The sequence below is a fragment of the Sinocyclocheilus grahami genome, unplaced genomic scaffold (genome assembly GCF_001515645.1).
Source record: "Sinocyclocheilus grahami isolate Dianchi unplaced genomic scaffold, SAMN03320097.WGS_v1.1 scaffold493.1, whole genome shotgun sequence".
Taxonomy (NCBI): domain Eukaryota; kingdom Metazoa; phylum Chordata; class Actinopteri; order Cypriniformes; family Cyprinidae; genus Sinocyclocheilus; species Sinocyclocheilus grahami.
In genome coordinates this window covers 49,682-77,333 of record NW_015505672.1, presented here as the reverse complement: position 1 = coordinate 77,333, position 27,652 = coordinate 49,682, and the positions used below count along the sequence as shown (strand labels likewise).

At 35.8% G+C, this 27,652-nt stretch overlaps 1 protein-coding gene across 1 annotated transcript in view; it reads right to left on the bottom strand.

Moving 5' to 3' along the window:
- Window positions 1-27,652, bottom strand: part of LOC107554159 (receptor-type tyrosine-protein phosphatase T-like) — a 157,988-nt gene that overhangs the window by 120,424 nt on the left and 9,912 nt on the right. The window contains exons 3-4 of the mRNA XM_016236584.1: window positions 8,294-8,590; window positions 2,122-2,231 (exon numbers count right to left, since the gene is read on the bottom strand). Of these exons, the coding sequence (XP_016092070.1) occupies window positions 2,122-2,231; window positions 8,294-8,590 (407 nt within the window). The remainder of the gene's footprint in view (window positions 1-2,121; window positions 2,232-8,293; window positions 8,591-27,652) is intronic.

The following is a 27,652-nucleotide window of genomic DNA, read 5'->3' as shown; positions in this document are numbered from 1 at the left end:
TATATATATATATATATATAGTTTTTAATATGGTTTATATATAAACACAATTTTATGCATGTAAAATAACATACATAGCAATAAAAGCATTACATACTGTATATGCAGCATTGTATGTGATGATACATATACAGTATACAATATAACATTAAAAACATGTTTAAACTATTAATTTGATCTTATACAGCATATTGCAAATAACCTTTCACACTCTCAAAAACAAAATGAAGAAAAAAAACCCACTATCAACTTTTAATGTTATTATTGCAGGTTGTTGCAGTCCTATTTTATTTCCATGAGTCTCCAAACTTTCCTAAAGCTTTGAATCAAGAAACTTGCTTGCCACGAACAAAACCATATCCTTTTGTGACCCTTCCACTGCATTCATCTCTGCACCTGCCTTTTCCTGCTTCCGAGCTCTTTGTCCTATGTCTAATTTGTCTGAATCACTGAAAGCGAGGAGAGGAGGCATACGGCTGCTCAGATCTCTTGGATAATTCTATTGGACGCTTCTAATTAAATCAATGAGGGCTATTATAGCAATTATCCGGCCAAATTGGACTGCATTGTGTCCGCTCGATACATTTAGTATATTCTGTCAATCTTCTTATCACCAAGATGGCACACGCTGTAACCCCGTTTTAATGATGTACCTGGATATGTAGAATGTCTTGCACATGGTTTGTCTTCCTCATCAAATCAAAGAGATAGTGAGGCTCTTTTGTGCCTCCAGCCCACTCAAACAGACACATTAAAGTAAAATCTGTATGTAATTTGTTTTTGTCATGCCGTGACTTCATTTCCTTGCTTGTAATGTGGATATTCTATGCATTGACTAACAAATCATTAATTTGAGAGAGATCCGGGCTGTCAAACAACATTTCCTGCAACAGAAAAATCACTTATTTTTGTGCAATATTTTTTACCAAATTAGTATCCTGCCACCTAATTTTACCACATAAATTTACATTGATATATAGTTTTGAGACACACACATACACACATCAGCAACAGCAACATTTCAGTCCCAAGCATGCAAATGCAACTTCCAACCTATCTACATAATTTTTTTATTAATTGTAGCAAAGATAGTATAACAATTAATACCTCTGGTCCCAACCACTGGAATCTGGAAATCTTGTTTTCCTGCACATACAGTATGTCTAAAGATTCTTAAATCAAGATATGTTTACTTGAGAAGCAAATGACATAAGATAAGGAGTCTTGTTTTCTGTGGAATTGATCAGAATGAAGTGACTGCATGATTAAAACAAGACCGAATATCTGCCAATCAACTGGATTAAACTTAATTAAAACAAGTACCCCATCGACAGATATTTGTTGTTGTTTAAAGCATAACTGACATAATTTTGTTCAGTTTTTTAAGACTTCGTTTTCCTTTAGCATCTCAAGTAAATCTTGAGACATCTTGATTTAAGGATGTTTGAATATTTGTGACCCTGGACCACAAAACCAGTCATAAGGGTCAATTTTTCGAAATTGAGATTTATACATCATCTGAATAAATAAGCTTTCCATTGATGTATGGTTTGTTAGGACAGGACAATATTTGTCCGAGCTACAACTATTTGAAAATCTGGAATCTGAGGGTGAAAAAAAAACTAAATATTAAGAAAATCGCCTTTAAAGTTGTCTAAATGAAGTCTTTAGCAATGCATATTACTAATCAAAAATTAAGTTTTAATATATTAACAGTAGGAAATTTACAAAATATTTTCATGGAACATGATCTTTACTTAATATCCTAATGATTTTTGGCATAAAAGAAAAATCAATCATTTTGACCCATCCAATTTTTTTTTAGCTATTGCTACAAATATACCCCAGCGACTTAAGACTGCTTTTGTGCTCCAGGGTCACATTTGTGTTGAAAATACTGAGGAAGATATTCATTTTTTGCAATGCATGCACCATTTAATGCCATGACTTTATGAATTTAAGACTTTCTGTTTTGATTTAAGACTTTTTAAGGCCTTAATGTGTGGAAGGGCAAATTAAGACCTTTCTAAGACCTACAGAAACCCTGATAATATTATATTTATATACATTATAAATACATAAAATATAAATAAAAAATATATACATTTAGCATTTTCTCACCTCATAGAGTGTAATGACTCCATTAGTTTCATTCGGGGCCTTCCACTGCATGAAGATCTTCTCCTCGTATGGGCCTGTCTGAATGGACTCCATAGGAATGGGGCCAGGAACTAGTATAGTAACACAAACACACATTCAAACTCATTTAGCAACTCAAAAACATGTTTAGTCAACATCTATAATTCAAATACTGTACCACTGCATTAATACCTTGACATAAAACGTGATTGTTTTGAGATGACGTAGGGTGACAGAAATGGCTTGTGTTGCTGGGTAGAAGGTAAAGTGAGGCGAGCAGAGACTGGCTGACTAAAGAAGCAAAACTATGTCAAACACACCTCAGCTGCAATGTTCGAAGTGTGAATTGTAACAGCTTTGCTACCCTTCGGTATCGAGAGGTGTTAACAAGTGCTACGAGTACCACTGCGCACATATGCGTGTGTCTGTTTGCATATTTTTGTGCGCACGTCCCCTCTGGCACACATTGCAAGTTTTCCAAATATACTCTTGCTAGAACATCATTAACACCCTAAAAACCTGTTTTCAAGATGTCATTATCCATACACAGCTTCATCCTGCTCTCATATGCCAACATAGCATTTTCAGAGATGCTATGACTTGACAATTTCATAAATTAGCATGCAAATGTGCTAATTTGGTCCGGTTTAGCAATAGCACATACAGTATGTTAACTTGAGGCTAGTTGTCTTTCATTTCTCAGTCTTGGTTAGCGTCTCTGACATGACTGTTTGCGATGACACACTAATGAGTCAGACTGTTCCTGACAGTGTGCGCAAAGAGAGCTAATGACTTAGCTAAAAGGACGTTTAGTCCAACTTAGCAGCCCTAGCACTGCTGTTTGCTTCGCACTAAGTCGAGGCTAATTGGGAGGGCAGATTAAAGAGATGAGCGTGGCAGGGCCGTAACGGGGCAAGCGGGAGAGGAAGCTTGGGCACAAACAGATTAGCTGGTGGTCGTCTTGAACGGCGAAGAAAAGAATAACAACATCTACTGTTCATGCAACATTTCATTAACACAGACACAACCCACAAACCTAATCCATGAACTATTTCATTGAGGAAAAGCTAATCTAGCTGTATTTTTATTTTGAGAATCTCATTTATTTAACAAAAGAGAATGTTTCTTTTTCCTCCTTGAACAGATTTAATCTAATTTCTGTTTATTTCTTTTGCATGTAACTGGCTCATCTTCAAAATGTTGAGAGGTTGAGATATTTGCCTTCATTTATTATTAAACGCTGAATAGTCTTAAGCATCTATTTTTCAATGGGAAAATATTTAAGCCGATCTAATAACTTAAAACACAAACACCTTCACTGTCCTGAGATTTGAGAAGATTCATTAATAAAGCACACAAATAATTTCTAGTCAATGTCCACACAATTATGATTAATTACTGAACAACAATGTCATGTGTACAAGAACTTTAATTAATTTTTACTTTTTTATTTTTACACTGGTTTGCTTTAACTTATTTTATTTGGATGTGTATATAAATATGTCTATGCATATAATACTGTTTGTAAGTTCTTTTTTTTTTGTTCTCTTAATTCTGTAATAGTTCAAAATATTAAGTTATGAGACGTTTAATTGTTTCTTCCAATTAATGAGAAAAAAAGAGATGATCTCATCTCATCTTTTCTGTTTGTTTATATTGCATACGACTAAGTTCATCTTCAAAAGGTAGAAAGGTTGAGATATTTGCCATAAAACACTATTAAAAGCTAAATAGTTTTTGGAATGTATTCTTTAATGTGAAATGGTTTGAGCTAATCAGCTTATCTTAAAATAACACACTTTTACTGGGAGCTTTACAGCTGCTGAGATCTGAGAGGATGCATTATTAAAACATTAAAATCATGTCTAGCCAATGTCCATACAATTATGATTTGTGCAATAATGACATTTTCTTCCAAAGTTTCACCATTACTGAACAACAATTTAACGTGCACATGAGTTTCAGTTAAATACTGATTCACTTAGAAAGTACACTGGTTTGCTTTATTAATAGAAATAATTTTCTGAACTAATGTATGAGAACAACTGCACCAAACTTTATGTTGTAAGAGAAAATGGATATGAATATAATCTAATTTAGAGTGAATACAGATCATTTGCCATTGGCGTTGTGTTTGTATTTTGGAAATGTATGTGGAACTGAATGGAGTTGTATCTCATTTCATTATTTCAGATTATTAATCTGAAGTATACGAATAAATTCATCTTTAAAAGGTAGCGAGGTTGAGTTATTTGCCCTTATTTGCTTTTAAACGCTGAATAGTCAATGGGAAAATAATTGAGCTAATCAAAGACAAGGTGAATAACGCTCTCTCACCAAGGTGCTGATGTCAGATATTGTACTGCAAAGTGAGGGCAGTTAAATTATATTTTCAACAATTCTTCAAATTGCTTGATTGGGCATTAGCCAACAAGCACATTAAATCACGGTTGCACTGAAATATAATTAGCTCCCATCCTCCGTCCACTATCGTTTCCTCTATACAACCCTGCATGTGCGAGAAATGTTGCTTTACGTATTAATCCAGCTGATTAGCTTCTCGTGTGGAGACTATGAGTGATGTTTCATTAAAGTTTTCCCCTTTATGCTTGTCCCTCTCAGATACAAATAACTTTTAATAGGTTGCGTAATTATTATCGTCTGATTATTTTCCGTCTCTGAATAAATCACGAACAACATATTCACTCTTGTTTACAGGCAAGCAGGTTTCCGTAAGTACAGGGTCGGTGTTGTTGTTGACCTAATAAGGTAAAAAACTGTCTGCCGTCCTCATGTTAATTTCACCCTCCTGCAATTATCCCCATATAAGGTTACACAGAGAGAGAAATTTGCTTCACTATTGATATGTTGCAGCTGTCCATCAATTTGCTAACACAAAGGACAGCAATTATAGGTTTTCATATGCAAAAAACACACAAAAAAGGAAAAACATCAGTGGGGCAGACAAGAGCAGATACTGAATAACCAAAAGAGTTCTATCCAGATCAAAACAGATTCATCAGAACATGAAAATGAAAAACGAACGCTTGAATTATACGCTATAATCTAATAATCTAAGGCTTGACAATAGCCTTTATTTTCATACGGTTTTATTGCTCAGCATTAAAAACAAGCTGGGAGAAATTAATTGTAAACGGAGTCTGAGCGCTTCCCACTGGGAAATTTTTGAATTAAGCGCCGCTTGCAAACCTTCTCTCGGTCTGAGAAACACTGTGTCTTTTCACAGACTGTGAAGCTTTAACATGCTCTACGTTGGGATTTCCTTTTAACTGCAACACATCAATGGAACAGATGGATTAAAGGAGGACGGCTTTCATCATCTTTGTTGTTTTTCTATCGGGAAGAGCAGAGCAGTACTACAGTCTAAAGAATTCTGTTTCCATTTACTTCTCTGAGTGGATCTGACTTCTGTACAGAACTGTAGTGATTCTCAAATACACAAGACAATCTAATGTCTTACAATGCAAACACTTTCGCTATGAGCATTAAAACTTCTGAGATATGAGAGGATGCATTATTAAAATACTTTCAAAATATTTTACAAAAGTATAACAATGATGATTTTTATAAAGTTGAACTATTACTGAACAACAATTTAATGTGTACACGGGTTTTAATTAAATATGGGTTCATTTAAAAAGTACACTGGTTTCCTTTACTAGCAGAATTAACTTTCCCGAACTAAATCAACTGATAACAATTGCACCAACTTTAAGTACAAAATATAATGTACATTAAGAGGGAATACAGATCACTTGCCTCGTGGTTCATTTCATATAAAAGAAGTTATAAAAGAAGACCTGACAGAACATTACCATGGCTACTCAACAATAAATGTATAGTATAGGAAATTGATTGCTAGGCACAATAATTATACAGTTTAGTGGTCATTATACAAACACTATTTGATTATCCAATCGGAATCAAGTATTCCGATTGGAGAGCCATGTTAACATTTGTTAATCTTTTTTTGTTTTGTTCTCACTGTACACTCTTTTTCTCTCTCTCTTTTTTCTTTAATATCTAAGTGCTGGTTTAGCCTAATTAGAAAACTCTGTGGGTAAGAGATATAATTGTGAGCACTAAAATACATTGATTTTCTTCTACTTGAATTGATATCTTTTTGCTTGAAGGTTGTTTGAGGAACATTTTAAATGGAGGCAGTAAGAATCCCTTAGGCTATAAAAATTAAACCAAGAACAGAATTTACCGGCTTTTAAACTATTTTTGGAAATCTACACTGTTTATTTTTGACCACAGTGCAAAAGTAAGAGGTTGTAAATGATCACTATTGAATAGCATTTCCCGAAATGAAATCACTGAATTTCCACCGCTGCCCTCTGAAAAGCTTCAGAAATGCATTCAGCTGGAAAGTGCTCTGAGACAAAGACTTAAAAAACTAAACCAAAGGCCCTTCAGCTTTCAAGAACCAGAGGTAAGAGTCATTAATTAAAATGCTGGATAATTGAAATAATGGGCTGAGATCATTGAACTATTCTCATTTTCGTATTTGAGAATAAGGGCCATGCATGTTGTCAAACTAATTTGCCAAATCTACAGCTGTCAACATTAGCTAATAGCAGAGTCCCTGATGCTGAATATTAGCAACATTGAACAGAAACATTAACCTCCAATCTTTCTGTACACGTGCAATTCTTCCAGTGAAGATTAGTAGTCATTACTTCTGTTCTTGTTTAATTCAAATGTCTAGTGAGATTCAATGAAAGAACAAGTGTTAATGATTTCTGTACAAAGCACCATTTAAAATGTTCCTCAAACAACCTACAAGTAAAAAGATATCAATTCAAGAAGAATACAATCAAAGTATTTATAATGCTCACAATTATAACTCTTATCCAGGAAGTTTTCTAATAAGCCTAACCAGCACTTAGGTATTAAAGAATATAACAATAGATATTCAATTTCAAATATAGCTGTTATGAGAGTTTTGCTGTCAGTATACAAATAGAAAAATGTATGCAATATAACACTGGTTGCAAATGAAACCATGCAGATAAATAAAGGGAGAGAAAGAGTGTACAGTGGGAAAAAAAAGATTAACAAATGTTAACATGGCTCTCTGGACTACTTGATTCTGATTGGATAATCAAATATTGTTTGAATAATGACCTCTAAACTGTATAATTGTTGTGCCTAGCAATCAATTTCCTATACTGTGCTAGTTTCATGTCTCTTATAGCACTCCATGGTCTCATTCTTATCAGAAGATAAAATAATGTCCACATATTACATGTCCATTTCTTTATTTGATCATTTATTGTTGAGTAGCCATGGTAATGTTCTGTCAGGTCTTCTTTTATAACTTCTTTTATATGAAGTGAACCACGCGGACCATGTAAACAAGCATTAGTGCATTTCTTTTATTTGTAAATAAACAAAATGAATTAAATTACAGAAGAATACAAAATTGCTCATCTGTGAACTCAAGTTTAACACAGAAAACAACACAATTAATTTTTTTGCATGCAGTATATAAAACACTCATATTATTCAAATTATTCATCCATTTTAATGTAGAATCTTATTGCATTTTAGCTTATTCTCTTTTCTTCAATTTTTTACTTCTTACTTTTATAGTATTTATGAAATTTATGATTACAATTTTTTAAATATATATTTTTTTGTAAAGCACTTTGAATTACTACTGTGTGTTACATAAATATACTTGCCTTGCCTTACTATGAATTTTTGTAACATTTACAGAAAAGAATATAAGAGTGAAATCATGTTCTGGAGAATGAGTGATCTATTGAATTTACAACCGGATGGACAGTTTGGCATCTTGTGTTGTCCATCTGCTTAAGGATGATGGGTTTCAGAAATAAAGTCATAAGTGATCATCATAATGTGATTACTGTTCAGACACAGTATTTAGTGAAGTAATCTCATGATAAGAAGGAGAAGTCAGGGTGCAAACTATGGAAAAGTTTGGAGTAGGGATGGACGTTACATGATCAGACAAAAAAAAAAAAAAACCAGATACTAATACTGAGTGCTGGATCGACGAATCCTTAGTTTGAGGGTTCTGACCCCCCTTAATTAAAGCCAGTAAAAATGAAAGGTTTCACAATTTACAACATCTATCCCATTCCACCATCTTAATCCCACTCACCATCTTCCTCCGTCTGCTTGACGATCTCCTCGCTCTCCTTGCTGCCCTCAGGGTTGGCCAGCACCAGCCGTAGTTTGACTGTCACGAAAGGCCTGAGTCCCCTCAGAGTATAATGAGAGGAGGTCGGTATCAGCTCCTCAGCGGCAAACTCCTGCTGGTTGAACACATACTGGTACTGTACGGTCAGGTTGAAACTGTGGCAGCGTGTCACTGCATATCCGAAGGTCTCCCACTGCAGGGTCAGCTGACGGGCGCGGATGTCCACCACGTTCACGTTCTGGGGACCGTTGACTGGATCTGTGGGGAGAAACAGAAAGGAAGGGAAGGTCAGCGATAAAAATGATGGGAAATTTTCATTACATTGTCAATTTGTCATGAGTCATATTAGAAAAAATTATCAAAAGAGATAAGAGTGTTCTTCTGTTCACCAAGGCTGCATTTTTTTTAATCAAAATTACAGTAAACAGTAATAATAATAATATAAAAGGAACAGTAATATTGTGAAATATCATTATAAATTAAAAAGAACTGTTTTCGATTTTAATACATTTAAAAATGTAATTTATTCCTGTTCTGCCAAGCTGAATTTTCAGCATCATTACTCCAGTGTCACATGATCCTTCAGAAATCATTCTATGCTGATTCGCAGCTCAAGAAACATTTCTTATTATCATCAATGTTAAAAACAGTTGTGCTGCTTAATATTTTTGTGGAAACTGTGATACATTTGATTTTTCCCAGGATTCTTTGATGAATAAAAATTTGACAATATAAAAGACTTCACTGTTGATTTTGGTCAATTTAACCTGCTGAATAAAACTGACAGCAAAAATTTGGATGGAATATATTTAAAAATTATAAAGCAATCTAAACTCATTAAATAATATTATCACATGGTTCTGTGAAATACTTGATTCTGATTGGTCAGTTGTTGCATTTTGCAGTCAAATATTTCTATACAATTCTTTTCACAAAATAATTTCAACTAATATATATTTTTTAATAATTAAAAATAAAACAACCTTCAATAATGATTGTCTCACTGTACAGTACATTATTACTTACAGCATTAAGCATCCCTTATATTTCAGCATTATTTTTGGACAACCTGCTCTCTAAATGATGTCAAAGATCTTTGAATTTTTTATTTTTTTAGCAGATCACCACTTTTGTAATCAAAATTGCAAGAATTTTCAATAAATAAATAAATGCTACAACTAAGTATTACAACTATCCTCTGTTGTATACACTTGAAATTGTTGTATAAATCCTAGAACAATATCGAACAGTGAAACAAACAGTATCAGAGATTTGCCAGTGGATCCAGTGGGGTTGTTGGACACAATCTCTCACACTAATTCCTCTAGATTAGACGAAAATTATAAAAGAGCCAGGCAACTGGTTTTTGACTTTGGCCTTGGATGAATCTTGAGGGAGCTGCATGTGAAAGGGAGTTTTAATGTCTTAAGATAGTTTACATCGTTGCAGCCCTCTTAGGGCACTTTCGTTCTCAAAGTTCTGAGAGTTTCTGGGTGCAGAGCAATTTGAGCATTGTGAGAACTGTGTCACATCTAGGACAGACATAAGCGTTTTTCAGCTTCAATGGTTCAGTCATCAGTGGCTCCTACACATGGGAATTTTAGACTTACAAAGTTTGAAGCATTGCTTATTCAACTGCATTCTGTTGAAGATCAAGTAAACCAGACAGATCCATAACTGCTTTGTTGTCTGTACCTAAATGTAAACATGAAGCCGATGCCTCATTTCAGGTTCTCTGCAGAAGATTTGCACTGATGCTAAACTCTTAGTTGAGCAAATTGAAAAATAACAACAAATGTCACAAAACCCCAAATCCTTTGCTCCTGTAGGTCAGATTATAGCTAATCTATGTTGCATCCCATCTAAAAGTGTCACCTAAGCGGATTTAAGACTGTAAATCCTACTGTACGTGGTTAAGCCTCACTAGAATAGCTATAAAAGAAGAGACATATGTATGATCAAGCAATGTTTTGGCTTTCGGCCACTGAGGGTCCGTGTCCAACATGAAGCCCCCCATCGAGGGAAGGTGTTGTACGGGTAGGGGATTTGCCTGTTGGACAGGTGCAGGGTAACAGTAGCATTATTAATCTGACAGAAAGAGGTGAATATGTTAGAGCATTAGCAACATGCTAATGCGCGGCCGCAGGGTATGCCGTGGTGCCATAGGTGGGCTTTTGGAGCCTGGATGAGGGCTGGTGTAGTAGCAAGGGAAAATGCTGATGGATGGCGAGCGTACAGGGTCATTAATCGCAGACGTTGGGGAGAATTGCAAAAGAGAAATCAATCTTCCGTACTACTGCTGCGCTGCTTTGGCGCGATCACTTCAGACCCAAACGCCCCGCAACATTTATCACACCTCCACCATCCCTCTCACTCTCTCCGGAACGAGAGGGGAAACTGCAAGCAATAAACATATCAATAGGTGTCCACCATACCCAGCTGCGTGTTTTTTTTTAAACTGAGATATTCAGACGAGGGAAAGACAGAGGCAGGGAATGAACAGCAGTGGAAAACAAAATGTGTCTCATAACGAAATTGTATCATATATCGGCCAACAGTCATTCTGCTTTCTCGATATCAGCAATCAAGCATTGAAAATTACATGATGACCCATTTTTATTTTTTTTAATAAATAAAGCATTTTAACAAGTAATCTGCTGTATGGAACAAATGGAAAACAACATAAAAATACAGATAAAAACAAAACAAAAAAATAAAGAAAAAAATAATAAAATTGATCAAATGAATGAATAAATAAAATAATGTATATAATAAAATGATATTTAATAATAAAATAAAATAATAAACTAAACTACACAAAAAAAAATAAATAAAATAAAATAAACAAGAACAATAAAACACAGCAGGCCGACAGAAGCTGTATTACACTTCTAAAGAGTCTTGTGCTTTTCTTCAGAGAAAATGTTCAGATATTACTGCAAGGTTGCACTTTGTCTCCAAAACTCAGTAAACCTTCCATCCAATGGTGATTTGTAGGCCAAAGTGGCAACATAGGCTACATGAAAACATGGCCAAACTTTTAAACATCTCCATCCAATTGAAGAAAAACCCATCAAAGCTTAAAAGAGAGTGTAGATGGACACAAAATACTGTATAAACTTTGCTCCAAAAACCAGTGATCTGCTTTGCCGTATACTGCCAACATATACTGCTGCTTTGATATGAACAAACTTAAAAGTAAATAAATAAATAAAAAATTCAGTTATAAAAGTGCAATGAAATCGGTCACAAAGTACTGTTCACATAAAATGCCTTAAAATGCTGTCTAGCTAGGCAGCTCACAGGTTTTGAAACAAAGACATTACAAAAAAGAACGTGGTCACAGCACATAACACAATTAAAGAATATTGGACATTGACAGGAAGTTTGCATTGTGTGCCATGCATTTATAGTATTCGATATTAGGGCTGGGTTTTGACACAAATTTCACGATTCGATTCGATTCGATTCTCATTCACAAGCTTTCGATTCGATTCAATATCGATTATTTTGGATATACTATATCAGGTACAACTTGCCAAATTTTCTTAAGGAAAAATAATCTCTCAACTATAATGCTGTAAACTATACATGAGTCATTTGGTACTACATTACTATAATATCGAAGGTTAAAACTGACTGATTTGTAAGCTATAGCATACAACTGTTAAAATTACACAATGAAGTTTTTAAAATAATAAAGTTACAAATACATAATATTTCTACTTCAATTCGTTTTTTTATATAAAAATTTTAATGGTGGCTGTCATAAAAAAATTATGGATTTATTCAAACATAAATTAAACATTAGAACAGTAAAAATTATAATGAATATGTTATGTGGTGCATATATTTAGCAAAATACCCCTCTCTACAGTTTATTTTTCTATCTGACTAATGAGTTTATGGTCACCGAATATGTTGTTTCTGAGGTAAATGTGACGTTACGTGACATTGTTTACAAGACGTTATATTGACGTCTTTGCGCGGAGGAAACACTGATTGAGCAATTACATGAGACAGGATACGGATTGTAAAGTTGTACTCTTTCTTTTAACTTACCTTCGGATGTTTAGTCATGTTTATTTTGTGTTGAAGCTGGTATTAATGTGGAGGAGATGATCAGTTCACGTGCGCCTCGCGCTGCTGCGTTTGTTGATCTGAGGCGCTACAGCGATCTGTCACTCCACATTAAACAGCGCCAAAACGGCATTTATTGTTTGAATACTGCAATACAATGGACATAAATTGAAACCTGAGACTGTTTCATATTAAAAGCACCAAAGCACAATGCTTATTGCGATTTATTGGATGGGAAGTGCCCTTCAATGTTCCGTCCATTAACTGAAAACAGGTTACTCTAATCGATTCTTGGGATTTAATAATCGTTATCGTTCCGTAAAAAAGAGAATCGATTAATATCGAGATATCGATATTTTTTACCCAGCCCTATTTGATATCCAAAGTCTCTCGAAGACTCAAGTCACCCCATGCAGTGACACAACTCAAATCAATTAGATTAAAGCTGGGAACAGATGTTGGGTCGTTTCTCTCCAGAGTGTTTTTTAATTACTGTCTGTTTTTTTGTTTTTTTTGCTGCAGCAAACAATACTTAGCATTTAACTCTGGATGTAACTTTAAATCTTCTCCTTTTAATTAGGTGACGTGCATCAAAGTGAAATTGTTGTACTTTGCACAGCGTGAAGAAAGAGTTTGTGTATCATGCTGGGACTTGACGTTTGTGTCAGGTTACATTCCCAGCTATAGAATATCTCACGGCTGCAGCAGTCACAAACATTGAGGACAAATGACATCATATAGAAGTTCCTTACACTTTGGTTCAGCATAAGCAGTTTTTACCTTCACTGCAGCTTTGAGCTCTAAAACACTCAGCAAAGCAAAGTTCTGCTATACTGTGCTACTGCATTTTAGCCAAGGGCATGCTAAAGGGTCAAGTGTCACTGTGTGGCAAAGTGTAACATTTTTAAAGTGGAAAACTCGATTTTTATGAGGATACCAGGAAGGATGTTTCGTTAAAGTGCTGAGTTGCAGTTTCACTTGTTAAAAGTATATTCAATGTGCGGACATAGAAAAGGGAGGGTATTTAAAGTGATAAATCACCCAAAATTCTAATTTTGCCATTCTTTAATCACACTTTTGTGTTCTACAGAAGAAAGAAAGACAGGCGGGGTGGAATGAGAACAGGGTGAGTAAATGATTCCATCATTTTTGTGTGAACTATTCCTTTCGAGCGGCAGCAGCTGGCAACATCAGCAAGAGTTTCAAAGGCAACAAAATAAATTTGGTTGTGATTTCACACTGATGACCTTAAGGGAAAAAAATGAAAGTGGAACATGGGAAATGGAGAAAGAGAGAGACTCAGCAGATCAAAAGGAATATACTCTGTGAGGCCCACACTGCCGTCTGTCTGGTCGTCCCTTTGTGGGTTTGCTGTTGTTGTGGTTTATCCTGTAGTACACAATAACCTCCAACAGCCACACATGCCACTATACTGTCTATTCTATAGTGCTTGGCATCCACCTTAATGATTAACCCTTGACTACATCCTTTATTGCTCTCTCTCATTTCTACCTACCTTACCTAAAAAAATAAGAGTACTGTGGTAGTTTATGGACATTTATCATAGTGGTACTATGGTCATTCTGAACTCAGCTTTTTAATTAGAAATTAATACCTTTATTCAGCAAGGATGCATTAAATGGATCAACATTTTCAGTGTTACTAAAGATTTCTATTTCAAATAAATAATGTTCTTTTGAACTTTCTATTCATCAAAGAATCTTGAAAAATGTGTATCACAGTTTCCACAAAATTATTAAGCAGCTGTTTTCAACATTGACAATAAATGTTTCTTGAGGAGCAAATCAGCATATTAGAATTATTTCTGAAGGATCATGTGACACTGAAGACTGGAGTAATGATGCTGAAAATTTAGCTCTGCATCACAGGAATAAATTACATTTTAAAATATATTCAAATAGAAAATGTTTATTTTAATTTGTAATAATATTACAGTTTTTACTATTTTTGATCAGATAAATGCAGTCTTGGCAAGCATACTGTAAGATACTTCTTTCAAACATTGAATCTTACCAGTCCCAAACCTTTGAACAACAGTATATATATCCTGGTATATATCATTAAGTCACATGCTATACATCAAAATCTCATGGTATGATCATCAGGTATATATATACCACTATGGTCTAGCACTATAGTTCTCTCCTGCTTATCTTCGTCCTTTACTTCTCCCTCTGTATGAATGAAACAAACAACCTCTTCAAATCCTTCCAAACCACTGTCTAAATAACTGAGATTGCTTTGTCAAGAAAACGATTTACTGACAGACAAGAAGACGCTGAATACAAAGAGAGAATGCTGAAGTTCTGAGAAAACGCTCAATCTGCCTTAACTGAGAGAAATTGAGAACAGCGGTTGGTCTGAAAGGGAAGCAGTCTTTGCATTGGCACAAAAAAAAAATCTAGTTCTTTATCATGTTTTGTTGGTTCATTTTTTTTAATACAGAGGAAAGAGGCCCTGTCCCAAATGCAACACTTCATGTGCACTTTCGGTCTTGCGAACTTACAATGGCCGCCGCGTGCGCGTGTCTGTTAAGTCCACGAGACCGTAGGGTGTCCCATTCGTCATTTCAACATTCAAAAGCGTGCTCGCGAGCGCCCCCTTTGCGGCCGTTATGCGCCCTCGATGCGCACTTCTGCCAAGCGCGCACCGGGGCGAGCTCCGCAGCAGACTTCTACCCGACAGTCAAAGCGGCATTACGTCACGAAAGTGTGGACTCAGAGGAAGACCGCGAGGGGTTAGGGTGCGATTTAGAACAGGGCCAGAGACAAGATGACAGTGTGAGCTAAGGTGATGTTCTCTGTTGTTCTAAGGTTTCCTCATTGCCATGGGAAGCGATGATAAATTTGGTTTGATTTTGTCACTTTTAACACAATACTTCAGATGACCCAAATTGATATCACTGCAATCTGATCAGAGGACAGAACTGTGGCCTGTAGTTCAGATGTTTAATTGCCCTATGAACATTTTTCATTGATTCAACGACAAAATTTTTTTTAGAAATATATTTAGATGACCCAGAAGAATGCAATACTTAAAAAAAATAATCTATAATAAATAAATAAATAAATAAAATACTAAAATGACTTATTTCTTACTTAGAAATAAAACTTTTAAATAAATTTCAAAAAGCATTTTTAGATTTTAAATTGACAATAAAAGTTTAAAATGATGTCAATATAAAATATTTACTTTGAATATCTGAAGATTTTCTATTCAGATGTTCAGTATAATTTCCCACAATTGCCTTAGAGCACAAAACAGCCATTTTAACATTCATCCACTGGTACTTGATGGTCATAAATGAGTTGAAAAACGGACACAGAGCAGAGAGACGCTTGCTGCATTGTTTCAATAAAAATAAACAAAAAAAATTTTTTAAGAAAATCTTTGCAGAAAAAAAGACAGAGTTATAAAACAAAAAGCCATAAGATACCCTCACACAATCCATTCCCAAAAGATGACTCCAAGTCTCTCTTGTTATTGTTTATCCTTCAACTGGGCGCCGGACAGGGAAAAAAGCAATCACCCTTCCTTCTTCCCTTGTCAATCATAAACTCCAGGATTCCAATCATTTAAACCTTTCAAGAGCAAAACAGTGTGAACTGCCTCACTCTCCACTTCCTGCCGTAATGACTTCACGCAATGAGGATCATGATATATCAAATGGCGGGTGGCGAGGAGGAGAGCAGATCGGTGGGAGTTGGGATAAGAGTGCAGGGAAAAAGTGCTTATATTCATGAACTCCACAGGAGGTTTCGGGACATTACGGAAAGACTGGGAGTGCATGTAAGCAATCTGTTGTAGAAGGGGGCTGATGGGGGGTGATGACAATTGTGAAAAGACTTGGGAGAGCTTTTGAATCAGAAAAGGTTGGAGCAGACTTCAAAAAGGATGTACAAGAGCTTGCCTGGTGTTCGCTAATGTGTTTGTGTGAGGACTGTGGAGGTGTGAACGGATTTTAACTAAAATTTAGAAGTATAATTCTACAGCCCAAGAAACTGTACAATCACAATCAATGCAGTTCTGCATGAACACTTGATTGTCATATAAAACATTGAGTGTTGTCTCCTCACAAAGGTAATTGTTTAAACGCTTTCTGTCCTTGGCTTCATGAAAAGCCTGAAAATAAGCAACTGAAATTACTGCAAGAAAACTGTAATAGCAGATAATAATGACAATGAAAATACATATATTAACCCACTATAATGCAAAGATAAAAATAAATCCAAAACAACACATTATTAAACCCATTTTCATGCATATTGAGTGTCACACTATTTCATTCCTCTATTAATGTAGAGGCAGACAGACATTATAATTAGCATTAAAATATTAATGCACATGTGTGCGTAATCCACTAATATACGCTTGCTGAATGGCAAGAATAATTAACATTGATGCTTTATGGTTCATTCAACTGCATTAAATTTGCATATCAACTTATGACACAACTTGTACTATTTCTATAGAAAGTAGCATGTGTTTTGTTCTTAGTATGCAAATTTTCATGCGTCGTTGACCTATGATTTTAGCACAAATGTGTAGTATACTGTATCCCAGAATGCACTGCGCTCAACTTGACCTTCCATTTCTAGTGTGTCAAATGAACACTAAACTCGTTTGATTGGACTAGGGATGGGTCAAGATAGTCAACTAGTTGATTAGTTAGGTCAAGTAGTTTATTTACATTTTCTCGTCGAAAATTCATGGTAAAACCCTCTCCAGTAAAAAGACTCTCAGAAAATTTTCAATCATAAACTCCAGGATTCCAATCATTTAAACCTTTCAAGAGCAAAACAGTGTGAACTGCCTCACTCTCCACTTCCTGCCGTAATGACTTCACGCAATGAGGATCATGATATATCAAATGGCGGGTGGCGAGGAGGAGAGCAGATCGGTGGGAGTTGGGATAAGAGTGCAGGGAAAAAGTGCTTATATTCATGAACTCCACAGGAGGTTTCGGGACATTACGGAAAGACTGGGAGTGCATGTAAGCAATCTGTTGTAGAAGGGGGCTGATGGGGGGTGATGACAATTGTGAAAAGACTTGGAGAGCTTTTGAATCAGAAAAGGTTGGAGCAGACTTCAAAAAGGATGTACAAGAGCTTGCCTGGTGTTCGCTAATGTGTTTGTGTGAGGACTGTGGAGGTGTGAACGGATTTTAACTAAAATTTAGAAGTATAATTCTACAGCCCAAGAAACTGTACAATCACAATCAATGCAGTTCTGCATGAACACTTGATTGTCATATAAAACATTGAGTGTTGTCTCCTCACAAAGGTAATTGTTTAAACGCTTTCTGTCCTTGGCTTCATGAAAAGCCTGAAAATAAGCAACTGAAATTACTGCAAGAAAACTGTAATAGCAGATAATAATGACAATGAAAATACATATATTAACCCACTATAATGCAAAGATAAAAATAAATCCAAAACAACACATTATTAAACCCATTTTCATGCATATTGAGTGTCACACTATTTCATTCCTCTATTAATGTAGAGGCAGACAGACATTATAATTAGCATTAAAATATTAATGCACATGTGTGCGTAATCCACTAATATACGCTTGCTGAATGGCAAGAATAATTAACATTGATGCTTTATGGTTCATTCAACTGCATTAAATTTGCATATCAACTTATGACACAACTTGTACTATTTCTATAGAAAGTAGCATGTGTTTTGTTCTTAGTATGCAAATTTTCATGCGTCGTTGACCTATGATTTTAGCACAAATGTGTAGTATACTGTATCCCAGAATGCACTGCGCTCAACTTGACCTTCCATTTCTAGTGTGTCAAATGAACACTAAACTCGTTTGATTGGACTAGGGATGGGTCAAGATAGTCAACTAGTTGATTAGTTAGGTCAAGTAGTTTATTTACATTTTCTCGTCGAAAATTCATGGTAAAACCCTCTCCAGTAAAAAGACTCTCAGAAAATTAGCATTTTTAAACGCATCTTTTTTAAAGCACCATCCATAGACATTCAGATGGATGTGTTTGGCTGTCACATATGAACTGTTTGTGAGACGTGAGGCCAAGTATGGAGTCCCGTACTCGGAATTTGTGCTCTGCATTTCACCCATCCAAGTGCACACACACACACCGTGAACACAACCGGCCATTTTTGCTGTGGCGCAGGGAGCAGTGGGGGGTTTGGTGCCTTGCTCAAGGGCACCTCAGTCGTGGTATTGAAGGTGGTATTGGCACAGAGCGCTGTACATTCACTCCACCCACCTACAACTCCTGCCGGTACCAAGAATCAAACCCACAACCTTTGTGTTACAAGTCTAACTCTCTAACCATTAGGCCACGATTGCCCCCTATGTAGAATATGAATATTTGAAAAGTTAATTGCATAACTTAAACAAATACTTAAAATAAGATGACGGTATACAGTGTATACTCAGTATATAGTAAGCAATATGATCATATTTAATTCGGGAAATACTTCATAAATAGTCAACAATAAAACAATAGCTATGTTTCCATCCAAAGATGCGAATTTAACTTATGCGCAAAACTGTAATATTGCATAAAACATTTGCGAATAAAGCACTGTTTTCATCCAACGAGTCAAAGAGAACAAAATCGTCGCTTCCTGATAAACTGGCACTAAATATCTCTAAGAAAACTAAGAGAAGCCACTGAATATAATAATTTTCATATGTAATAAATAACTTGCGCTTCAGAAGGAGCAGACGTAACACAATAAATGCGGTAACCCAGAAACCCAGTCAGTATCTGGTGTGACCACCATTTGCCTCACGTAGTGCAACACATCTCCTTCGCATAGAGTTGATCAGGTTGTTGATTGTGGCCTGTGGAATGTTGGTCCACTCCTCTTCAATGGCTGTGCGAAGTTGCTGGATATTGGCAGGAACTGGAACACCCTGTCGTATACGCCGATCCAGAGCATCCCAAACATGCTCAATGGGTGACATGTCCGGTGAGTATGCTGGCCATGCAAGAACTGGGATGTTTTCAGCTTCCAGGAATTGTGTACAGATCCTTGCAACATGGGGCCGTGCATTTAAGTAAATATATATACTGTATACTGTATATTTATTAATATATTTCTCATTTAAAACATCAAACCTCAAATTCTAAATTATGCTTGTGCTATTGTAAAAATATATTTCACTCAGTTTGCAGTTTATATTTTAAATCTAATGCAATGACATTCAGACATTTATAAGTTTTCAAACACTTTTGGAGCCACTGCAAGTTGTAACTTGAATACGACTCATTTTACTCAAAACTTTAAGGCAAAAATTAAATGTTTTCAAGCTGAAGTGTGTTTAAACCGTTTACAGTGCATAGAGAATTAATAATCACATTATGCAATGTTTGACAAGCCAACAACAAACGGTAATTTAATTTTCACTGCATTCCATTTATACCTGTCTGCTGTGAAGGAAACTTTCCAATTTCTTTGTTTCCCCCTCTACTCTGTCTCTTGTGTCGTTTTTGGACACACTTTAATGGTTGTGCCCAGCGTTGTGTATTTCGGAGGTGTTTCTGGAAGCCTGAATGAGGGGGGCAGCTCCACCTGTCAGCCTCTTCTGGTCAGCATGCTATCTGCAGCCATGCACGTCAAGACAGGGTGACAGCTCTAAAGAAGAGTGCTGTGCTCGCTTTTTCCTTCCAAATCTCTTTATTCACATTATTTTCCTGCTCTCCATTCAAATGGCTCTTCAACCAGCCATTCCCCCAAGATAAGCCCCCCATCTACCATCTCTCTCAGTCATTTGAAGAACTAACTCTCTGATCCCTGCACAGATCTGTTGATCTTTAAACGAAAGGTCGGTTCAGGCAACAACAAGCACATGAACAAAACGCACCATTAAAAAGAAAAAGAACACCAAACGATATGTCTTATGAAACATCGTCCTCCATGAATACATTTCACTTTCCTAGACAAAAAAAATAAATACAAATATTCTGACAGCACAGCAAAACTCTCCACTTCCAGCCCCCCACGCTGCACTGCGCTCGTCTGTGTCTCTCTTTTAAGTCTCCTTCCAGTTCTTTCATCAAACTGAGATCATTACGTTTAAGACAGGTTGCCTGGAAAAAATTCACAGAAGAGTTGATGATTAAATCATTGTTACTCTTTTAATGTGCAGCGGTGAGTGTACCACCCTAGCACATAGACTGCCTGGCCTGGTTATTAATGATTCCTCGTTTTTTGCATGCTGGGAATCTGACATTGTCATTGGCAGCTTATGTACCTGCTCGCTAACGGCTCATTTTAGAATGTGGCACATCAAACCCACAGTGCATCTGGTTGACGGGTCCAAATATAGTCATGCAGAGAGGAAAGGAAGTACAATGAGAGATAGATATAGAGAAAGAAGACTAAAAATTTGGATTAAAAGGTGCAAATCAGATTTACCCTTCACTGCCTACCGACAACCCATGTGTGTGATTTCACAGTTGATCTAACTGAATAAAAATGACATCTGATGGAGTTACTGAAAGTTCCATTTTAAAAGCATTTCTAGTGGTGTTGACTAAGGTTAGTATCACACACACACACAGGTTTGTTTTTGTGAAAAGTGGGGACATCCCATAGGCGTAATGGTTTTTATATTGTACAAACTGTATGTGCTATTGCCCTACACCTAAACCTACCCCTTACAGGAAACTTTGTGCTATTTCAGATTTTCAATACACTCCATTCTGTGTGATTTATATGTGTTTTGAAAAGTGGGGACATGGGGTAATGTCCTGAAAAGTCACTTTCTCCTTGTAATACCTATGTCATACCCTTGTCATTATACAAATGTATGTCCTCATTTGTCACAAAAACGTGCGCACACACGCACACACACATATATATATATTCACAGTTTTTTATACATCTATATCATTTCCAAAGTCTTCATTTGCTGAAAAACAACAGTTTATTATGCAAAACAATACTGATTGATATGCAGTTTAACACATCCTTACTGATGGTTTTAAGACTATAACAAATTATTTTTGTTAATTTAGACAGCTAATTAGCCAGTGACAAATCAGAAGACTTTGACTTTTTGTAGAATAAATCACAGAAAAGCAAATGCTTAATTTTGCAAGGCATTAAAATTGGATTTTCAAGATGAATGAGTGAAAACTTTGTGGTAGTAACACTGCTTTAGGCCAAAAGGACATTGACTTATTGTTGAGCAATAAGTATGACTAATTGACTGGAGTAATGGCTGCTGAATATTCAGCTTTGCCAGTTACATTTTAAAATTTAGTTATTTTAAATTGTAATTATACTTTACAATATTACTGTTTTGGCAGAATTTTTGATCAAATAAATGCAGCCTTGGTGACCCATGTGAGGCTTCTTTGAAAAACACTGAAAAATCATACTGACCTCAAACATTTGAAAAATAGGCTAGATCCTCAATTTATTTTTCCATTAGATGTGATATTGCTTATTGTCCAACACTAGAGACCTAAATTTCCACAATTATTTGGGAAGAGAAATGCTGCAAACAAGCTCATTTTAAAGCAACTGATAATGACCCTTAGATTACTGAAAGCCTTCATCTGACAAGCAAAGCTGCATTATTCATGGACGAGTAATCAATGCCATACTTTTTGTGTGTTTTTTTCATTCTTCTATGTTCGTGAGCCCATCAAAATGGAAAGATGCCCTAAGGCCAGGCCTACAAGAAAACATGACTCCAGTCTCAAAAAACATCTGGCTGTCAGAGAAGCAAACGTGAACATGGCATTGTAAGGCTGAATCACAGTGGGACACAACCTAGAGCTAAACCACAAAGTCTGCTTCTTCTGTAGATAAGGGCCTCCTTCAGGTCCTTTGGGGGCTATTTTTGGTATCAGAACTCATAATCATGAGAAGTTCATTAAACGTCACCCAAAGCCAAATGCAGCCTCCATATGTTGGTACCCAGTGGGCGCTACTCTCCCAATAAGCAAACTGCCTCGTCTTCCCTCTATAAAACACTGAAATTAATTAAGGAAAACCACATTGTGCCCTCATCTCCATCACTGAAACAGTGGCTGCATTCCCAAATGATTGGAAATTCTTAATTTATTTCCTTCTCTCTGATGCAGTCTTGTGCAAGACAGATATCTGTGGCTATTTGTACCAATTACACTCACAATCCTCCTTGTTGGATATACTGTCATCTATTTAATTCCTAGCATTTTATTTTAATATGCAATACAAAAACAACAAAAGCTTGACAGCTACTACACTCTTAAAAATAAAGGTGCTTCAAAAGGTTCTTCAAGCGATGCCATAGAAGAACCATTTTTGGTTCCATGAAGAACCATTCAGTCAAAGGTTCTTTAAAGAACCATCTCTTTCTTACCTTTTTATAATCTGAAGAACCTTCTTTCGCCACAAAGAACCTTTTGTGAAACAGAAAGGTTCTTCAGATGTTAAAGGTTCTTCTGGAACCATTTAGACAAAAAGGTTCTTCTATGACATCGTGAAGCACCTTTATTTTTAAGAGTGTATGGGGGAAAAAAATAATTTCATTCAAAAAACAGTGCAACTAGGAGAAAAACTACATCACAGATCATTTGTATTGTGGTTTCTTGCTCTCTTTTGGATGTATTTACAATAAACCATTTTATATTTGTCCTTTATAGTAAAGATATTGATTTATTCATTGTTAATGTTTGATTTATGACCACAGATGCCAGTTAAATCCAATCTGTTAGAAATCAACAAATGTGGTAAATCCACATTTCCCATGATCCCGAGGGATTGCTGTGATTTCATTTTGAACTATTCTATGTTAATATATGGAGGCAGGTTATGAATAACAAAACTATTTGAGGTGGATTGGAATCCGCTGAGGAGCCGATTGGGTCGTTTTTGTTGAACAAAAGAGAAATTAATATTTATGCTGGATGTTTTTCTTCTCCTTCTCTTTACTCAGAATTTCTCCCTCTGTTTCTCACCCAGCCAAGTCTTTGTTCAAGTCCAAACAAATTCACAATAACATTCATTCAACAGTTTCTTCAAAATTAATCTTTGAATAATGTCACCTGATATTACCGAGCACCAACTCTTACCAGAAACCTCTGAAACAAAAGAATAAAGCAAATAATATGCAACAAACAATATATCTGATATATCTGCTACTCAGGGCAAGAGTTACTGGTATTTGAAATAAATGAGGGTATCCTTGCTGTACAAAAGTATTAATTTCTTTCCAAAAAATGTTTTTAAATACTGGTCCCAAACTTTTGAATGGCAGTGAAAGTCTTAAACATTAAAAAAAAAATTTTTTTAATTATTATAAATATTGAAATGACACTAATGTGATAAAATAATTAAATCGTTTAAAATATCTAACCTTGTTTAAGTTACTTCCAATATTTCAACTCTCGCCATGACCATGTAAAGTCAATAAACTCAGTAACTTTCAAATGATATGCGCAAACATAACATTGTTTACATGAAGAAAAATCACAGAAATTGTCAATTTATCCACCTAGGAAAAGTGATTTAGACCGCTTTACAACTCAAACAACCCATTGTTGCAAGAGTTAATATGTGTGCTTTAACAAAAACACATTCTGTGCATTCGGTCTTAAAAGCCTCCTATATTGGCTTCCATTGTAAGTGCATTACTGTACAGTAGATGTGTTTCTGCTTATTTTTACTAACAAAGCCACGTCACAATAATTCTCTGAGCTAATCGTCTATGGCATGCTACAGATGCTGTCAACAGAGCTTAGGTTGTTTTGAACCCGGAACGTTCAGTCAGAATGTCACGTTTGATGAGCGATCGTGATGACAGAGCAAGAGGGGAACTACTGCAGCTAATGTAAAATACAGAATGCCAACTGTATTAGAATTCAGAGAACATCTCCCAGAGGGCAATCTGAGGGTGTGATCAACCATCAAAAACTTGAGCAGACATACAATGTATTCTGATGTTGCTCAGGGGGGCGGGCACACTCTGTGTTTGGCAAATGGGGTGTGATGGGGCCTCAAACATGGCACAAGAAGGATTTACTGCTCCTGCTGGAATACTATGAGCATCCAAATCTAAAGTACACAAGCTTGTACCGTATTACAGAAACAGGTGTAGAAATGTCTTAAGACATAAGAAATAAGACATTTCTACACCTGTTTCTGTAATACGGTACAAGCTTGTGTACTTTAGATTTGGATGCATTACAGAACAATAATTTCTGTAATATGATATGGACATACTCTTAAGGGCATATTTAATTCTATCATTTCATATCATATCATTTTTCAAGTCAAAATAACTGCAAAATATAATTTTTCTGATCAATGGCATGAAAGACACCTGCAACAGTAAATTACAGAATTGTTTTTTTAGGGTGAACTATCCCTTTAAAGAAACAGTGTAGTTCTGAATGGCACAAGCTAGAAACTTTCTATTTTATTTACAGTTACAGAGATGAATAAATGAAAACTGTCATCATTTACTCACCCTCATGTCATTCTTTCTTCCGCAGAACAAAAAGAAAAAGATATTCTGACGGTCTGGAATGACATAAGGCAGTACATAATGACAGGATTTTCATTGTTGGTGAACTATACCTTTAAGGAATAGAATGAAAGTTTAGAATATTATTCTTGAGTTTCCAGGTACTTAAATATAATCACTGCCACAGGCTCACAAAACCAAATCAACTTCAAAATCACAAAAAAAACAAAGTTTCTCTCTCTTTCTCTCCATACTTGTCTATCATCACCCTCTCTCTCTGCCCCCTGTGCATTATTCACCATCTCTGCACCGTGACCGCCTGACGTGCTGGGAAAGACAATATAAGCATAGCTATGTGCCTGCTCTGTTCCGATACAGAAATCTCCTCTCCTCTACTTTTCTCTCCTGCCTCATTACCATGTCTTATTAAAAAGAGATTCCTTTATGAAAGCTAGATTCATAAAATACACCATAAAAAATAAACTACAGTGATCAGCAAAATAAAGATGACATGCTTCATAAAGGGAAGGTGATCATTATTATTAGAAAAGATCATTATTACTTCAAAAAGGCAGCCCCGCCCCAAAATGCATGCAATTGGCTGAGCCAGAAACAATGTTTTTGTCGCAGTGTTTACACTCTTCAGACAGTTAACCAACAAAGGTCTCACGTGAAGTTATCTATGCACATTAAACTGGGATTTTAACATTGAACATATTGTATCACTGCCCCTTTAAAGAGAGTCAACTTTCATTATGATTAATTATGATTATGTCACTGTAAGTTACCATTTGAATAAAATTCAACATAGGCTTACGGGAAAACCGTGCCTCTAACTACATTGTTTCAAAACAACTGACTGCAGTTTGCATTTGAAACGAAAATTATAGTGTCAGTAAATCACCAGCTATTTGTATTCCTTTTAATACAAATTTTAATTATTGATTAATAAAGACTTTTTTCCAAACAGTTACCATAGTGCATCATTTGTACAACTGATACATTTTTATGTTTGTATCACACTGTGACAAGCTCCATATGAATGGCTTTTCTGATGTAGTAAACTTACTCTGTAGCTCACCTGGTACAGAATTTGGTATGGCAAATGCATTTTTATCTCATGTTTGCTTTGATTAACTATATTGGTTAGGTTTATGGTCAGGTTTAATATATGTAGTAAGTTATTTTCGAATGCTAGAGAGCATTAACCTTTTAGTGCCACTTACCAGACATTTCTGAACAGCTTCACTAAATACAATAACTAACAAAATAAAATGTTGCCAGATTTACATTAATCTGTTCTATATAAAATTGAACACCATTTTAGTGCCACTCGAAAGTGTTGCAAAATGCGCAAGAAGCAACATTATACAATTTGCAGAAATATCACCACAGGCACATTTTTCCAATGAGTCTAGGTTGATAAAATGACATTGCTGCATTATTATGGCTCATAAGAACAAGAAAAAGAAAATCATAACTTGAATCAACTGCTTAAATACAATATTATAATGTCAGCCGTATGTAATGATTCCATATGAACAGCACTAAAGACAGCAGAGGACACTTCAAGCTGCCCAATCCTCTGCATATATATATAATCTCATTAACTGATGGACTGCAAAGTGGCAGTATCTCAGATCATATTTGTTCATAATGTTAGGACATAAGCCAGAAGACACATTAGGCCCCTCTAACTCAGAAATATGTTGGTAATTAACTCGTAATGCAGAGGTGTCATAAATTTAACAAAAATAAGTCCCAAAGCCCACAGCAAATCAAACAGGTTCTTTATGATAGCCTTTATCTCAAGGTTTCAGGCTAGAGAGGAGACAGTAATTGACCTTAGCTCTGTGTGTGTGTGTGTGTGTGTGTGTGTGTGTGTGTGTGTGTGTGTGTGTGTGGACGTCCTGCTTTTCCATGAAAAGTGGAAAAGGATGATGAAGGACTGTCTACAGGTAAAGTAAATTTGCTTTAAGATCTCAGTGTAGAATTTATAGCGGAGGATGAAAAGATGAGATATTGCCACTGGGAGCTTTTTTTTTTTTGAAAAATTGCTGCATTAAATATTAAGAGCACCACAGTCACTTCAATGGATATTCAGCAATTAAGAACACACACATTATCACCTCCATCTCAAGCAGAGGACTAAACTCTATCCATCACTTGTGCTAGATGGAAGAGAAGAGAAAGAATGGATCAGAGATCTCCACACCTGAATATATCTGCACAACAGAGGGTGATGGAGCAGGACAAACACAGAATGGCAGAGGGGAAGATGCAGTGCACTGTAAAGGATGCAGGTGTGGGAGGAAGGAAAAAGGGAAGGAAGACTAAATGAATGACAAATGTATTAATGAATAAACAAAAGAAAGATGGCATGAAAGAAAGAAAGAAAGAAAGAAAGAAAGAAAGAAAGAAAGAAAGAAAGAAAGAAAGAAAGAAAGAAAGAAAGAAAGAAAGAAAACTATATTATTTATCTTTCCATATGACTCCTGGTAGCAAGTCCATGAAACTGCAGGTATTTTCCTGAAGGATTGCAGCAGTGCTGTGGATAAGAGGCTGGACTGCAGGAAAGTTATTATAATAGATCCCAACTGTCAACTGCATTTCCATCCTATCAAAAAATTCCCCCACACAAATGGTATTAATATTACAGAGTCAGTATCAGCTGAATATTGGGTGCCTTTCTTTGTTCATGGCTTACTTGGGAGGCCAGATTGGTTTCAGGTTAACTTGGCAAAACTCTGTAGTACAGTATACTGG